The sequence below is a fragment of the Candoia aspera genome, chromosome 2, assembly GCF_035149785.1.
Source record: "Candoia aspera isolate rCanAsp1 chromosome 2, rCanAsp1.hap2, whole genome shotgun sequence".
Lineage (NCBI taxonomy): Eukaryota > Metazoa > Chordata > Lepidosauria > Squamata > Boidae > Candoia > Candoia aspera.
The window spans coordinates 95,792,387-95,810,842 of record NC_086154.1 but is presented as its reverse complement, the minus strand read 5'-3'; the positions used below and the strand labels follow the sequence as shown (position 1 = coordinate 95,810,842).

The following is an 18,456-nucleotide window of genomic DNA, read 5'->3' as shown; positions in this document are numbered from 1 at the left end:
GTAGTCATGTTTTTCCATGATGGCTTGTAACTGTAAAATCTCTTTCTGAAGTTCTTGTTGCTTTGGGTTTTAGATGAGTTCAGTAATCACTGTGCTGCAAGAGGGCTGCAAGTCGTACAAGTGCATCTATAGTCTCATTGAGACCCACATATAAACCTCATTTGGGGGGAGATGGGTGGTGGCAAAATTTAATAAATAAATACATAGGAAAGTACTAGTACATAAAAGAAAATATTGATGGGATCCTGATTTTCCTTGCTTTGAAGATGGCTACCCCAAGGAAGAAATAATCTACATGTGGAAACGCAGCTCAGTGGAAGTGGGAGATACTAGATCCTGGAGGCTTTATCAGTTCTCATTTGTTGGTCTTAGAAATACAACTGAAGTGGTTCCAACAACATCAGGTAAGTTAAGTGACTATATTTTCATCATCTCTTCACCATTTTCATTAATAATCCAGATGAACGGTGGAGGGAATGCTTATCGTATTTGTAGTTGGCATGAAACTGGGTGGGGTAGCTTGAACAGAACACAGAAAGAAAATATAGTATAAGCTTTGTAGGTTAGAGAACTTAGCTGAAAATAAAAGCACGGAATTTAATAGAGACATATGCAAAGTGTTCTACTTCGGAAACAAAATTTAAAGGCACAGGTATAGGATCAAAGGGAGGGCCACCATGACTAGATAATGAAATATACTTGTGAAACAAATATTGGAATAGTGGTTGGTTGCAAGCAGTCTAATATCACTGCAAAAAAGGCAAACACAGTTTTAGTACGATTTCTGAATCAAGGGTTATTGTAGTTCCACTTTGTTTTGCTTTGGCCAGACTCCATCTCATGTGCTGTGTCCAGTTCTGGGCACCACATTTTAAGAAAGACATAGAGAAACTGACCAGTGCAGAGATGGGCAGCGAGAATGAACTAAGAAAAGTCTTAGAAGGAGAGATTAAAGAAACTGGGCAGGTCCATGAGAAATGACTGCTGGGGAATAAAATAGGACTTTCCAAATAGTAGAATGGCTGTCACACAAAGAAATACCTGTTGTTCAAGAAACAGAATAATGGTTTTAAGTTACAGGAGGTAAATGGTGGCTTTTTTGTCATTAGAAGCATTAAAGCCAAGGATAGACAGCCATCATCCAGGGATAATTTGAATTCCTGGACTGAGCAAATATTTGGACTCATGGCTTTAGTGACCTCTTCCAATTCTGTGATTCTTTAATCTACAGGGTCATCTCCCAGCCCAGCCCCTGGCAATATCCATCAGTCTTTGTGTGTTTAGCCTGAAGGTTTGAAGAGACCTTCTATGGATTTGGGTGAACATATTCAGAAAACTCTGTTTAATGGGGAATCCTGGCATCATGTATGAAGATGTTAGAGTGGGGAAGGTATTCTTGTGACTTCCTCACTGTCCCCACTTTTAGCCCTTAGGTGTAGAGGTAACATTCCAACAGAAATGCTACATTACGTATATAGGATATTTTCCTTGCCTTTTAAACTATGGCTGATGATGAAAGCAACCCAAAGGGTGAGGACCTAATTTAATTATTGAAGAGGTTTACAGGGAGGAAGGGCAATCATACAAAGTAGATAAGGCCTCAGCACTTGGGATTATGATTTCCATTTTTGTTTTCCTTTTGTTTCTAAGAAAGGATTTTTTTTTCTTTTATGGTGATAAGCTATTTAAATGTTTACACTACAGCTTTCATGGGTTTCCCCTTTCAAAAGCACCACCAGTGTTTGGCAGTGATGGCCTGAGAAGCTTTGGGAGACACAATAAAGGTGTGAGGCCACGGATTGCCTCCCGTGCTTTAATGACTCCGTCATTGGAGAAAGTATGCAGAAGAACAGATAGAAGTTCAGGCTCTGAGGGTGAATCCAGAAGTTTTAATCTAGGCCAAATCACCTACATTCTGAAATGGGTCTTTTTGAGAAATGCGAGCTAGAGAACATATGAGCATGATTTACCAGAATCTGCCATCAGAAACTGGTATTTTTATCCAGTTGCAAGATAAAAAGGTTTTCAAGGACCCTTCTTGTGATTCAATGCCACAACTCTTTTTCTAATATGCTTCTGGAGCGGCAGCACTCCATTTTGCTCAGGCTTGGATTTCAAGAATAAAAGGAGTGATCAAGCACTAAACTGATGGCTGATTTTCTCTGCTGGCTGGGCAAGAGGAGTTACAGTTACCTCTTTCCATTTTACTTTGCTTTGTACGATCTTTAGTATGTACGTGTAGTAGACTCTTAAATGATAGAAGGTTAGCGATTCAGAAGAACAATGGCATTAGCTCAGTACTTAACTTGGGAACAAACATCAGTCAAAACTGCAGAAAAAAATTCCGGTTGGTGACTCAATGTAGCCATCACGTTATCGCCTTTTATATGCCACAGATCCTTAACTTGGAGTCCACATTTTAAAAATAGAATTGGGAAGAGTAGGATGCATGCCTTTATACATTTGATCTTGGAATCTGTTAAGGTATTCAGAACAAGGTTTCTGCTTGGAAAACATTTTTTAAAAATTCTATTGCCAGTGGCAGTGGTGGCAGCAGAAGAAGAGGAAGAAGAGGAGAAATCGGTGACGAAGAAGATGAGTCAGTGCAGCCATGATTAGACAGCTGAATATAATATTTGCTGTTTGGCCAGTTCAGTGGAAACTTACCTACTGAGGGCAACAAGCGTGAATATGTGTTCTGTGTCCCAGAATCATGACACTTGCAGTATCTTGGGGGTGGGGAGAGTGTGTGGAAATTGTGGCAAGCCATCATCAGAGTAATCTTTTAAAGGCTGTATTGCCAACCAATAATTTATTCAAATTACCCATGATCATCTTGTGGATAAAGAGGGGATGGTTGCAACTAAGTGGTTAGACTTTCATCAGCATTGGTACTTCTGGAACATTTAATTCCAGAATAAACAGAGGTTTAATTAGCCTAAGATGGAAGAGGGTGAAATGATTATAGTTTAGGGAAGCAATTATAGACAGCATATGTTTGATAAAAATAGCTAAACCAAATTTGAAGACCTTCTGCACTCGTTGAAGGCATGTTGCCTTCCTAACCTCCTTTACAGAGGAAAGATTAGTAATTTCAGACCTTGCCTAATTATATCCCACAGTTTGGAATACGAAAAAGGGACAAATGAAAGCCTTTAGCTTAGTTTCTCATCATGGAAAAGTAAGTAATTATATAAAATGGGTGAGCAATATTTGATCCTGGCCTCCATTTTAAAAATTATTATTATAGCTTTCAAGGCCTGCAGAAACTTTTCCCCTCCTTTTTTGTTCAGTGATGTTTGTTTTATTGTGCCACTTCACAGATGTTTAAAACATTTTTTACACCTTTTTTGGCGGGGGGGGGGAGAAGAACAGAAAATGTGCTATCAAAAATTGTTCAGTTGGACAATCTGGGGATGCTCTGGCATCACAAACTGGAAGCCAAGAGCTGCAGTTGAGCTAGCAGTGGAAGTTGAAAAAGAATGCTTTGCATAAATTGAGTGTCTTTATTTAGTAAGAGTTTACTGGAAAAAAAAAGACTTCTCAATAACTTCACTGAGAGTTGTGTACTATCTCACACAGAGTCCCTTCCTTTTGCTATCTGATTTATTTTTTCTATTAAAAAAATCAGAACTTCTGGAAAAAATATGTCAAGTTTTAATCCTTTGTTTTCCTCTCATGCAATGCAGCCAGATACACACAAAGGACAATCAATTTTATTAAATTCGACATGACTTTAAAAGAGGGTATTCATTAAAGAAAACTATCAGTTCACATTAAGCTAGTGTGGCCTTCCGGAGGGACCATTAATCTAATTTTGCAACCCACAGTAATGGTCTCACTTTGCTGATGTAATTGAAAGATCGTATTTGTTATGAATGCACTAATGCACACAGTTCCTTTCTACTTATACAGTGATCAATATATGTATTGTGCATTTACACAAGTAGCAGCTCACATTAGTTAAGAATGTTTTGGGAATAATTAAGTATGTTTTTCAAGATAATTTAGTCATATTCATTTTTGTCAGTTGGGGATATATTACATATTTCAGGAGCAGTGTGGCCTTTAATCTCTCTGTGAAGACCTCTCCTTCCATTTTAGTTTAGACTAAATTCATGACACTCCATGTAAAGTAGGTAAAGTAGCAAGCAGGAAATGGAGAATCACTCCTTAACTTCCTCCCTATCATCAAGCAGAGCTCAAAGGGTACAAGTATTTTATTAGTGTATTTAGAACTCCCACCAGACTTCATTTTGTCAGAAAATTCAAAATTATTCCAGTTTAGTGGAATTGACTTTCATGGGTACTCTCCTCTGAAATGCTGGAATTTGCAGTAACAGCTCTAATCCTCCCTAAATGTGAACACTTGCTCATTCATGGATTAAATTCTTATATATGTCTTTATCAGAGGCCATTTGCCACTGTCTCAGAATGGCTAACTGGAAAAGTTTTACTCTATATACAATTTCTCCATGTGCCAGAGGTTATTTCCAGACCATTTCAAATTTATGTGCCTACCTCCTGAATCTGTTAGTTCAGCCACCTTGATGTGGGATCCATGTCCTGAATGGCCATGGCTGCCTGGGAGATGACATGTGGTGGCTGAACTAACATTGAGTGGCGGCGAATGCATTCTTGACAGGGGGGCAGTTCTGCCATCCATTAAGGAAGCAGTGGTCTGACCCCTCTTCAAACCTAGACTGGACCATTTTAGACAATTTTAAATATAACATTAAATAAAATTACTTCTTCTTTGCACTTGTATGCTGCCAAATCTGAGCAGACTTGTGGTAGCATGCAATGAATCATCTGAAATATAACATTAAATATAAACAAACAGAATACAATTTAAAATAAAATGAAATGTTACAAACATCTACGGTAAATCACACATATTCTAAACTGCTAGTACTAGCAGTCAAAATCTACAATACAACTCAGATACAGTCCCTTGCTAATACTAATAGCAGCACTTCAACAGCTACATATAAGATCACTTTTAAATTGAGGAATGACATTTATATAATAAACATCCACTGGATATTTGAATATTCAGAGTAGTCACAAAATAGAATAAATCTGCAAGGTACTGTGCTTCTAAAAAGAGGAAATTGCATAGAACTTCATGTAGTAAAAAGCTGGTATTTTCTGCAAAGACAGGAATATAACATGGAAGTTAGAGACCTACATTTTGGGCAAGGGAGAAACGTGCATCTTGCTGGAACTGATAAAACAATTTATTTCACTGTAAGATTGTAGTGAATCAGAAGATTTTATTCTAACATGTAACTGGCCATATTTTGTGCCGTTAGAAAAAATGTGCAGTGGAAACTAGAGAATGTTGTTGTTGTTGTTGTTATTACTATTATTAGGTTTTTGGCACCTAAGTCCAATTACTCTGGCCTTATATTGCTTTGGTGTCCCCTTTGCTTCCACTGTCATATGCAGATCTTACCAAGTTTAATTTAGTTGATTTTTAAGTTTGCTCAATGGGAAATGGGACATAGCTGGCCCTCACTAAATTCAACTCTGGGCACAGTTGGGAACACAAAATAGAATTATACATAAGATGAAATGAATTATAAATCAGTCATAATTCAAATAGAACAATTCAGTCTTTTTTTTCTTATGTAAAATGAGTCATCTTCAGTTGGAAGCCTCTTTCTGTCAACAGTGAACATTTCAAACCATTTTTAATCTGGCATGACTGGAAAAAGTCAGACAATGTGAAGAAATTGGTTCTTTTTCCCCTTTAGTGTCTGAAGATGTTATTTCTAACAATAGCATTAACCCCCAGGCTGCATTTGATTTTTTTTTAATATCTATTCACATTGCTTCTTCAGTGAGGTCAAATTTGAAACATTATTCATCAGCTTACCTGGTCCAGTATTTATTTAATTTTCAAAATTATTTCATTGCACAATAGCACTTAAACATTTGACTTTGAACTCATGAGGTCTATTCTTATGAACTCTGTAGCTATGTCCCCAAGGAGAATCTAGAAATGCAAACAGCTGTGTTCATCTGCATGTAAGTGTGTACACTGCAAAGAATTAGATATGGTGCTGAATTACAGCTGCCAAGTCTTCTTTTCTGAGACGTTTCTCATCTGTAACAGCTGTATAGCAAGCAGATACAACATGACCCTCTCCATGCTGAGCAGAGTGCATAGAGCATAGCAGAATGCTAAGCCAGGATTTTTTAAAACAATGGTTGGTTGAACAAGTCATAATACTTCAATTCACCCAGCTTGCCAAGCCAAAAACTAATCAACTGTAATATGCTTAACTTCAGGTATGAATATAGCTGGTGCAAATAGATGAGAAATTCATTTGTTTTGTTTAAAACAAAAAAGATGCAAAAAAAAAAATACAAATTTAATCCTAAATTGCATGGAAGGATGATGATGATGATGATGATGATGATGATGATGATGATGATGCCACCTGAATGTGAGGGATATCCATCTACTTTACCAATCTTCAGCTATACCAGAAAATGTTCTTGGTGTCATCTGAAGCATCAGTATTCATAGAATGGGAGAAGACATCACCAACCCCTAAACATGAATTCATAGTGAGTAAGTAAAGGGAAAGATAAAGATTCTCTTAAGCCAAGCTCAATTTCTGGTGACTATATGGACATATCCATGTTGCTTTCTTAGCAACAATACAGAAGTAGTGTACTGTTGTTTTCTTCCATGGTGTTCTCACTCCAGTCTACAGCCCTGGTATTTGCTGGTGGCCTTCCATCCAAGTAATAATCTGACCCAACCCTGCTTAGCACTTTCAGTAGGGAAAGGTCAACTGGATGCTGCTATGTGCTGTAGACTTTGAATAATTACACCTGCTAGTCATCTACTACTACGGTGATAAAAAAAATAAAAGGGAGATTGGAGCAATTTACTTATTTTTTCCCCATTTCCAGCTAAAAAACTTCAGTTGGTATACTTATTTTCAGATGTTCCATCTCCTATCTTCTGTTTTTGACTTGGGGAATTCCCACTTTTCTCATAAATCTTGAAGTTGGTAGCTCTCCACTGACTGTTTTGGGCAGATAGTTCTTGGATGAAATAAAAGCACAAAAACTGTTCCAGTTACTACTTCTCTTCAGCTAAGGAAACAGAATTTCTAGAAAATTATCTTCTCCAGTGTTTTTTTGTCCTGGGCATGATGTTGAAGAAAGAGGCTAGAGAGCCAATATCCCTGTAAGGTTTAACTAGATGAGAAATGCAGCAGCAGCTGCTACTTGATGTTCATTCCCAACTCTAGTTAAACATAATGGGTGATGTGACATCACTGTATTTTCCTGCCTCTTCCACTGATAACCAAAGAAGTGAGATGGAGATGGAATAATTCATGGCCCTATGCTCTCATGCTACAGTTGAGCATTTGGGGAGTTGAAATCCAACCTTTCTTAGGTTGAAGAGGGCTAGATTAGATGTTTGAGAAAAGATAGCCAAAAGATACAGAATGGAGAGAGCCTTTTTATGAAACCAGCATGTGTGAGATTTGTTGAAAGTATCCTTCTCAGCCTTAAACATGGAAAGGAGGAAAAGGGGTAGAAGGTAGGAGCTAATTAACTACAAGGCTCCAGAACTGTGGGGAGAGAATGGAAAGAAATGATGCTTTAATGGAACAAATCATTTTTGCTTGTACATAAAAGCTGCATGTATGCTGGCAGGCAGAAATAAAAGGATAAACTATGTTCAAGCCTCAACTCACAGGACAAGTGAGCTTTGGAAGGAGGCACATCCAAGTTAAGGCAAAGGGTTATGGTCTCACCTCATTCTGTAGAGTTGTTTCTCTGAAATTATAGAAATGAGGAACTATTTCAAGTCATCAGTGCACTTATTACACCAGATGAGTTACTGTCTTTTTATGTTTTGCTGACACAGTAAAGTTAATTTAGTTAACTTCACAGAAGCAAAGTGTGAATTAGGGTCTGCTTGTCTTATTAGAAGCTGGGTCACAAAGGAACTTATTACTCAAGCTATATAAAAAGCTATAAGTGGATCATGTGTCAGTCAATCCTTAAACAATAATTAGCCTAGGATTGCATGCTGAATGCTTTTCATTTAGATACTGTAGGTGGCATTCTGTGCTGAATAGATTCTTGCTTTTCCCTGTTGTTTTGCTTGAAGGCTTTTAAGGTAATGGATAAGATAAAGTGAATTTATGGTGCAAGTTTTTTGTGCATACAGGGGAAGGGGGAGAGATGAATAGAAGTATTTCTGCCTAAACTGTTGGATCCTGAATTGTTTTTAAAGAAAAACTCACAACAAAAAATTATATTAAAAATAATTTATATGAAGTTGACAATTTAAAACACCTCAACTCTGGTTGAACTGAGAATCAGGTACTATTAAGAATTAATGACACTTTGTGAAAATTACATTCTCTCAGAGTTTATGCTCTTGTTTACACTGAAATCACAACTGAATATAATTATTGATTTTCATTAAACTGTTGTAGTTTCACTAAAAATATGCTGTGATTTCATTACCGCAGCTTGCTATTGGAGAAAGTCATAATAGCAACAAATTGTGATGGATAAGCTTGACCTCAAATTATAGAACCTAGTATAGCTATTGAAACAAATGTAATGTACACAAACTCTCCAGCAAAAAAACACAGGCCTGCTACGCTGAAATACAATTTCCTAAAATAATTTTAATGCATGCATTTCCATATGCTATATATAGCTTAGACTCAGAATCCATGTCAAAGCATACTTAACAAACTACAATTTACCTAATTATTTCAAAGCATTGTTTACTGAATGTGGTTTCCTGAATAACAGTACTTGATCCAGGCACCTAGCAATAGACGGATTGTATGATTGTGCCTCTTCAGCAAAGGATCGTTACCTTGTCGTGGTGCTGGAGTTTGAGCCCTTCAATGACACCATGAGCTAAACTGTGAAGAGCCACCCAAGACAGAAAGGTCATGACAGAAAGATCAGACTAAACACAATCCCTGGGGAAGGTAATGGCAACCCAGTATTCTTGCCGTGAAAACTAAATGGATCAGTACAACCAGAGATATGTCGGTATACCATCGGAAGATGAGACTCCTGGGTTGGAAGATGGTCAAAAGACTACTTGGGAGGAACAGAGGAAAAGTTCAACTAGCCCCAGATGTAATGACATAGCTAGCTCAAAGCTGGAAGGACAGCTAGCGGCCAATGGTGCTGGTGGTGAATGGTGAATCTGATGTTCTAAGAATCAACACACCATTGCAACCTGGAATGTAAGATGTATGGGCAAGGGCAAATTGGATGTGGTTATTGGTGAGATGTCAAGATTATAGACAGACATTTTGGGTGTCAGTGAACTGAAATGGACTAAAATGGGCCACTTCACATCAGATGACCACTAGATCTACTACTATGGACAAGAGGACCACAGAAGAAATGGAGTAGCCTTCATAATTAATAGTAAAGTGGCTAAAGCAGTGCTTGGATACAATCCCAAAAAATGATAGAATGATCTCAATTTGAATTCAGGGTAAGCCATTTAATGTCACAGTGATCCAAATATATGCCCCAATCACCGATGCTGAAGAAGCTGAAGTAGATCGGTTCTATGAGGATCTGCAGCACCTACTGGACAACACGCCTAAAAGAGACGTTATTTTTATCACCGGAGACTGGAATGCTAAGGTGGGCAGTCAAATGACACCTGGAATTACAGGTAAGCATGGCCTGGAAGAACAAAATGAAGTGGGACATAGGCTGATAGAGTTTTGCCAAGACAACTCACTCTGCATAACAAGCACTTTCTTCCAGCAACCCAAGAGACAGCTTTATACGTGGACTTCACCAGATGGACAACACCGAAATCAGATTGACTACATCCTTTGCAGCCAAAGGTGGTGGACATCTATACAGTCAGTAAGAACAAGACCTGGAGCTGACTGTAGTTCAGATCACGAACTTCTTATTGCACAATTTAGGATCAGACTAAAGAGATTAGGGAAGACCCACAAATCAGCTAGATATGAGCTCACTAATATTCCTAAGGAATATGCAATGGAGGTGAAGAATCGATTTAAGGGACTGGACTTAGTAGATAGGGTCCCAGAAGAACTATGGAGAGAAGTTCACAACATTGTTCAGGAGGCAGCAACAAAATACATCCCAAAGAAAGAGAAAGCCAAGAAGGCAAAATGGCTGTCTGCTGAGACACTAGAAGTAGCCCAAGAAAGAAGGAAAGCAAAGGGCAACAGTGATAGGGGGAGATATGCCCAATTAAATGCAAAATTCCAGAGGTTAGCCAGAAGAGATAAGGAATTATTTTTAAACAAGGAATGCACAGAAGTGGAAGAAGACAATAGAATAGGAAAGACAAGAGACCTCTTCCAGAAATTTAGAAACATTGGAGGTAGACTCCAGGCAAAAATGGGCATGACCAAAAACAAAGATGGCAAGGACCTAACAGAAGAAGAAGAGATCAAGAAAAGGTGGCAAGAATATATGGAAGATCTATATAGGAAGGATAACAATATCAGGGATAGCTTTGACGGTGTGGTCAGTGAGCTAGAGCTAGACATCCTGAAGAGTGAGGTTGAGTGAGCCTTAAGAAGCATTGCTAATAACAAGGCAGCAGGAGACGATGGTATCCCAGCTGAATTGTTCAAAATCCTGCAAGATGATGCTGTCAAGGTAATGCATGCTATATGCCAGCAAATTTGGAAAACACAAGAATGGCCATCAGACTGGAAAAAATCAACTTATATCCCCATACCAAAAAAGGGAAACACTAAAGAATGCTCAAACTATCAAACAGTGGCACTTATTTCACATGCCAGTAAGGTAATGCTCAATATCTCGCAAGGCAGAGCCCAGCAATTCATGGAGTAAGAATTGCCAGATGTACAAGCTGGGTTTAGAAAAGGCAGAGGAACTAGGGACCAAATTGCCAATATCCGATGGATAATGGAAAAAGCCAGGGAGTTTCAGAAAAACATCTATTTCTGTTTTATTGACTATTCTAAAGCCTTTGACTGTGTGGACCATAACAAATTGTGGCAAGTTCTTAGTGGTATGGGGATACCAATTCATCTTGTATGCCTCCTGAGGAATCTGTATAACGACCAAGTAGCAACAGTAAGAACAGACCATGGAACAACGGACTGGTTTAAGATTGGGAAAGGAGTACGGCAGGGCTGTATACTCTCACCCTACCTATTCAACTTGTACGCAGAACACATCATGCGACATGCTGGGCTTGAGGAATCCAAGGCTGGAGTTAAAATCGCTGGAAGAAACATTAACAATCTCAGATATGCAGATGATACCACTTTGATGGCTGAAAGCGAAGAGGAACTGAGGAGCCTTATGATGAAGGTGAAAGAAGAAAGTGCAAAAGCTGGCTTGCAGCTAAACCTCAAAAAAACCAAGATTATGGCAACCAACTTGATTGATAACTGGCAAACAGAGGGAGAAAATGTAGAAGCAATGAAAGATTTTGTATTTCTAGATGCGAAGATTACTGCAGATGCTGACTGCAGTCAGGAAATCAGAAGACGCTTAATCCTTGGGAGAAGAGCAATGACAAATCTTGATAAAATAGTTAAGAGCAGAGACATCACACTGACAACAAAAGTCCACATAGTTAAAGCAATGGTGTTCCCCGTAGTAACATAAGGCTGCGAGAGCTGGACCATAAGGAAGGCTGAGAGAAGGAAGATAGAAGCTTTTGAACTGTGGTGTTGGAGGAAAATTCTGAGAGTGCCTTGGACTGCAAGAAGATCAAACCAGTCCATCCTCCAGGAAATAAAGTCAGACTGCTCACTTGAGAGAATGATATTAAAGGCAAAGCTGAAGTACTTTGGTCACATAATGAGAAGACAGGACACCCTGGAGAAGATGCTGATGCCAGGAAAAGTGGAAGGCAAAAGGAAAAGGGGCCGACCAAGGGCAAGATGGATGGATGACATTCTAGAGGTGACGGATTTGACCTTGGGGCAGCTGGGGGTGGCAATGATCAATAGGAAGCTCTGGCATGTACTGATCCAGGAAGTCATAAAGAGTCAGAAGCAACTGAACAAATAAACAACAACAATGATTGTGCCTAATATATCCAAATATTATTGTAGAAAAGTGATTGTATAATAGTTTCATTTGGTAATATCTACAATCTCCATCTTTCAGCTCCTTTCTTTCAGAAGTATTTCCTTATCTTAGTTACTGGTCTTGAACACTAGAAACCAGTAGTGAAACATTTGAAGGATGTTAAATTAATATCCAGGAAGGGGAAAGCATTCTTTTGACAGATTCTTCTCTAATACATGTGGATTCAGTGATAGCCTGGACAGAACTTCCATTTGTACAGCCAGATGTACAGAGAAGGAGGTCAAATGAACACTCAGTTCTGAGTGGAGCTTTGCCCTTCCTACCTCCTCTGCTATAGAGGACTTAGGTTTTTGTTAAAAGTCACATTTTTATTCACAATAATAAAGCATCAGGAATGTTTCTAGACCATTCTGATGAAGAGGTACTGTTCAAATATTAAAAAAAAAAAAAGGAAAAATCCATAAAATAAAAGAACATTGGCTTCTGGCATATCTACATCTTCCATAATAAGCAGTGATGCCTCCAAGGTGGTTATTGCTCAGTGAACTCCCTATGCAGTGTACAGTAACTGAAGGTGCTGGCTTCTCAACTTCATGTTATTATGTTGCATTTTGGTAACCTACTTAGCTAATATGCTAGGGCCTTTTTTCCTGTCCCAGCTGTTTCAAGAAATTTTAATTGAGAGCTGGGTGAAGAGGAAGCAGTATAATTAGATTCTCAGTCACACAGCAGTCCAGATCACACTCTAGTTAAATCAAGAGTTTTTTTGTTTTGTCTTGTCTTGTCTGTCTTGTGGGGGTAGCATTTGAAGAAAATATAGCTAAAATAACTTTAATATTTTTAAATGTTGTTACCAGCTGTGATAATATATATGAATGCATGAAACAGCATGCTGTAAAAACCTATTGTCAAATCAATTTAAGCTCCTGAAAGATTCAGGTTGCCAAAATCTGACTCTAAATTACTAAAGTATAAATGTTCTTTGCTCTTTCCTGTCCTGTCCTGTCCTTTCTTTCAAAGAAACAAACAAAGGCCCTGTGTGTGAAAGATAAAGATAACCTTGAGTTGAACGTCAGTCTTGAAGACTACTTCAGCACAGCCATGCAGTTTTTGTGGTGATGGTGCAGAAGTTGTAATAGTATTGATTAATGTATAATATATATTGATGTAGTATATCAATATATCACACCCAATACTGTATTCTCTTTGGGAATGGATGTATTGTGCAAAGGACAAAAAAGGAGTGTGAATTAGCAGGACAAAGAAACCTAAGGTATGAAATAAGGGAGGAAAAAGGAGGAAGCAAAACTAAAATAATGTACCCAGCACCATTCACTATAGCTCTCCATACCTTTCTGCCTTTGCATTACCAGTGTTGCTTTTACCATTTCCATATGGTAGTAGTAGCCACTTGCAATATGGAAGTAGTCTCATTGCCTTCTTTAAGACTTTTTTTTTCAATTTCTCAGTCCACCCCGGATTCTCTGATAGCCTCCCATCAAGTAGTAACCAGACCCAATCCTGCTTAGCTTTTGAGCCCAGACAGATCATAAAGCAGTCAATGCTACTGAAGCACACTGTGTGTGCTTTGCCCATATTTTCAGGAATATCTAGGTATACATTGCACTACTCATGTTAACTTTCATTATAGAATGATGCATTATGACATGCTGTAGAACAGATTGCTTTGTTTCTTTAAGAGTTTAATTTCCAAGCTTTTGTTGCTGTATAATATATAATCATGCAATAAGTATTTAGTGGGTTTCCCTTGCATTTAAAATAGCATTTTTCTTGCTTTAATTAAATGAATTATTTTGGGAAGTATACTGCTTCTTCATAGACATGGTCAAATATATTTTTTATAATTTCATAAGTTTAATGCTACTGTGTAAAATGTGATAAAAGGATTTTTTTTAATATTTCAAGCAAAGCAAATAGTTAAAATCAAATGACAGCTGCAGAGACAAGGACTGTAATCATTCAAAAGCTATTGATTTTTTTTAAAAAAGGATGGTTCAGCTTGTATCATAGGGAAATATAGTTCCCTTTTCCCAGTTCAGAATATTTGTATTTGAAGCTAACCACTTTGACAGGTTGTGATTAAGGGTGTAGTACCACTTCGTTAAGGAGAGGGTGTTCAGGAGAGGGGATGATCTTTTTTAAAAAGTTCCGTATATGTATATGTGTATGTATATGTATATGTGATATCGTTACCTTGTTGTGGTGCTGGAGCTTGAGCACCTCAATGATGCCATGAGCTAAACTGTGAAGGGCAGCCCAAGATGGGAAGGTCATGACAGAGAGGTCAGATTAAATGCGATCCCTGGGGAAGGTAATGGCAACCCACCCCAGCATTCTTGCCGTGAAAACCAAATGGATCAGTACAACCAGAGATATGTCAGTATACCATCGGAAGATGAGACCCCCAGGTCAGAAGATGGTCAAAATGCTACTGGGGAGGAACAGAGGATGAGCTCAACTAGCCCCAGACGTGATGACGCAGCTAGCTCAAAGCCGAAAGGACAGCTAGCGGCCGACGGTGCTGGTGGTGAACGGCGAATCCGATGTTCTAAGGATCAACACACCATTGGAACCTGGAATGTAAGATCTATGAGCCAGGGTAAATTGGATGTGGTTATTGGTGAGATGTCAAGATTAAAGATACACATTTTGGGTATCAGTGAACTGAAATGGACTGGAATGGGCCACTTCACATCAGATGACCACCAGATCTACTACTGTGGACAAGAGGACCACAGACAAAATGGAGTAGCCTTCATAATTAATAGTAAAGTGGCTAAAGCAGTGCTTGGACACAATCCAAAAAACGATAGAATTATCTCAATTCGAATTCAGGGCAAGCCATCTAACATCACAGTGATCCAAATACACGCCCCAACCACAGATGCTGAAGAAGCTGAAGTAGAGCGGTTCTATGAGGATCTGCAACACCTACTGGACAACACGCCTAAAAGAGATGTTATTTTCATCATGGGAGACTGGAATGCTAAGGTGGGCAGTCAAATGACAGCTGGAATTACAGGTAAGTATGGCCTGGGAGAACAAAACGAAGCAGGACACAGGCTGATAGAATTTTGCCAAGACAACTCACTCTGCATAACAAACACTCTCTTCCAACAACCTAAGAGACGGCTTTAAACATGGACTTCACTAGAGGGACAACACCGAAATCAGATTGACTACATCCTTTGTAGCCAAAGGTGGCGGACATCCATATAGTTGGTAAAAACAAGACCTGGAGCTGACTGTAGTTCCGATCACGAACATCTTCTTGCACAATTTAGGATCAGACTAAAGAGATTAGGGAAGACCCACAGATCAGCTAGATATGAGCTCACTAATATTCCTAAGGAATAGGAATTAGGTGAAGAATAGATTTAATGGACTGGACTTAGTAGATAGGGTCCCGGAAGAACTATGGACAGAAATTCACAACATTGTTCAGGAGGCGGCAACAAAATACATCCCAAAGAAAGAGAAAGCCAAGAAGGCAAGAAGGCAAAATGGCCCTCTGCTGTGACACTAGAAGTAGCCCAAGAAAGAAGGAAAGCAAAAGGCAACAGTGATAGGGGGAGATATGCCCAATTAAATGCAAAATTCCAGAGGTTAGCCAGAAGAGATAAGGAATTTTTTTTTAAACAAGCAATGTGTGGAAGTGGAAGAAGACAATAGAATAGGAAGGACAAGAGACCTCTTCCAGAAAATTAGAAACATTGGAGGTAAATTCCAGAACAAAATGGGTATGATCAAAAACAAAGATGGCAAGGACCTAACAGAAAAAGAAGAGATCAAGAAAAGGTGGCAAGAATATACAGAAGACCTGTATAGGAAGGATAACAATATCGGGGATAGCTTTGACGGTGTGGTCAGTGAGCTAGAGCCAGATATCCTGAAGACTGAGGTTGAATGGGCCTTAAGAAGCATTGCTAATAACAAGGCAGCAGGAGATGACGGCATCCCAGCTGAACTGTTCAAAATCCTGCAAGATGATGCTGTCAAGGTAATGCATGCTATATGCCAGCAAATTTGGAAAACACAAGAATGGCCATCAGACTGGAAAAAAATCAACTTATATCCCCATACCAGAAAAGGGAAACACTAAAGAATGTTCACACTATCGAACAGTGGCACTCGTTTCACATGCCAGTAAGGTAATGCTCAAGATCCTGCAAGGTAGACTTCAGCAATTCATGGAGCGAGAATTGCCAGATGTACAAGCTGGGTTTAGAAAAGGCAGAGGAACTAGGGACCAAATTGCCAATATCCGCTGGATCATGGAAAAAGCCAGGGAGTTTCAGAAAAAACATCTATTTATGTTTGCTTGACTATTCTAAAGCCTTTGACTGTGTGGACCATAACAAATTGTGGCAAGTTCTTAGTGGTATGGGGATACCAAGTCATCTTGTCTGCTTCCTGAAGAATCTGTATAACGACCAAGTAGCAACAGTAAGAACAGACCACGGAACAGCGAACTGGTTTAAGATTGGGAAAGGAGTACGGCAGGGCTGTATACTCTCCCCCTACCTATTCAACTTGGATGCAGAACACATCATGTGACATGCTGGACTTGAGGAATCCAAGGCTGGGGTTAAAATTGCTGGAAGAAACATTAACAATCTCAGATATGCAGATGATACCACTTTGATGGCTGAAAGCGAAGAGGAACTGAGGAGCCTTATGATGAAGGTGAAAGAAGAAAGTGCAAAAGCTGGTTTGCAGCTAAACCTCAAAAAAACCAAGATTATGGCAACCAGCTTGATTGATAACTGGCAAATAGAGGGAGAAAATGTAGAAGCAGTGAAAGACTTTGTATTCCTAGGTGCAAAGATTACTGCAGATGCTGACTGCAGTCAGGAAATCAGAGGACGCTTAATCCTTGGGAGAAGAGCAATGACAAATCTCGATAAAATAGTTAAGAGCAGAGACATCACACTGACAACAAAGGCCCGCATAGTTAAAGCAATGGGGTTCCCGGTAGTAACATATGGCTGTGAGAGCTGGACCATAAGGAAGGGTGAGAGAAGGAAGATCGATGCTTTTGAACTGTGGTGTTGGAGGAAAATTCTGAGAGTGCCTTGGACTGCAAGAAGATCAAACCAGTCCATCCTCCAGGAAATAAAGCCAGACTGCTCACTTGAGGGAATGATATTAAAGGCAAAACTGAAATACTTTGGCCACATTATGAGAAGACAGGACACCCTGGAGAAGGTGCTGATGCTAGGGAGAGTGGAGGGCAAAAGGAAGAGGGGCCGACCAAGGGCAAGATGGATGGATGATATTCTAAAGGTGACGGACCCGTCCCTGGGGGAGCTGGGGGTGTTGACGACCAACAGGAAGCTCTGGCATGGGCTTGTCCATGAAGTTACGAAGAGTCGGAAGCGACTAAACGAATAAACAACAATATGTATATGTATATGTACATGTACACTCATAGACCAAGATAAGGGAGAGGGATGGTGAGAAAAGTCTTCATATGGCGGTCCAGAAAAATAAAGAGCTCTGATAATCCCCCCCCCACCCAATTTAATAGTGGGCTCCATGGATCCACCAGTCCCCCTCCAGCACATCTGTTTATGACTGTAGGATCTCCAGGAGAAACTTTCTTATATTAACCATCTAATTCTGTTAAGTGAAAATGCCAAGGATTGGATGTGGAGTTCCTGCATGTGTTATATCATTGAGCTAGAGTCTTCCATCCTGATCCTGAGAATTTTGCCCATTTTAAGTGATTCTCATATGATAGCATGCTCTTTCAGGGCTTTGCTCATCTGGGTTATTAATGGACTGTACAATTTTATTCATGTATATGAGAATGGTGCATACTCCAAATCTGGAATTAGTTTTAGATGTTACCCAAGTTGATCCAGAACTTTGGAGGAAGAACTGAACTGAATATCTGTACATGTCTAGGTAGAACTCCCTTAATATTAATTGCTTCCAATCAGTCATGTCTATCCATAGTGTCCCAGTGCTCTCTGAATAGCTAGATGTTCTGGTTGACTGGACCTGTGCACAATAAACTGCATGTTTCTGTAGCTTTATATTCAGTAACAACAAAACCAAACAGCAGGAACAAACCCCCCAAAATAAAATATTCAGATGGTTGACCCTTTCAGTGCCAATCTTATCTTGGCAAATAAAGAAAAAATGCAAACACTACTGTGATTTTCAGCTGAAGAATACAAACCATCATTTGTTGCCTATAATTTTCTCTCCTGATTTTGGTGAGCTTGGTGAGATTTAATCAATTAATGATCCCAATCTTAGCAAAAAGTAAACAGTATTATAGGTTTTCTCATTGGGAAGGTTATGATTAGAATTGATTGGGTTCATCAAACTCAAATGAACCATTTA

The 18,456-nt window shown here is 39.1% G+C and overlaps 1 protein-coding gene across 1 annotated transcript in view; it reads left to right on the top strand.

Annotated features, from left to right (window-relative positions):
* GABRG2 (gamma-aminobutyric acid type A receptor subunit gamma2) overlaps positions 1–18,456 on the top strand; it is a 79,996-nt gene that overhangs the window by 32,877 nt on the left and 28,663 nt on the right. Inside the window, exon 6 of the mRNA XM_063292461.1 lies at positions 267–404. Coding sequence (XP_063148531.1) covers positions 267–404 — 138 coding nt within the window. The remainder of the gene's footprint in view (positions 1–266; positions 405–18,456) is intronic.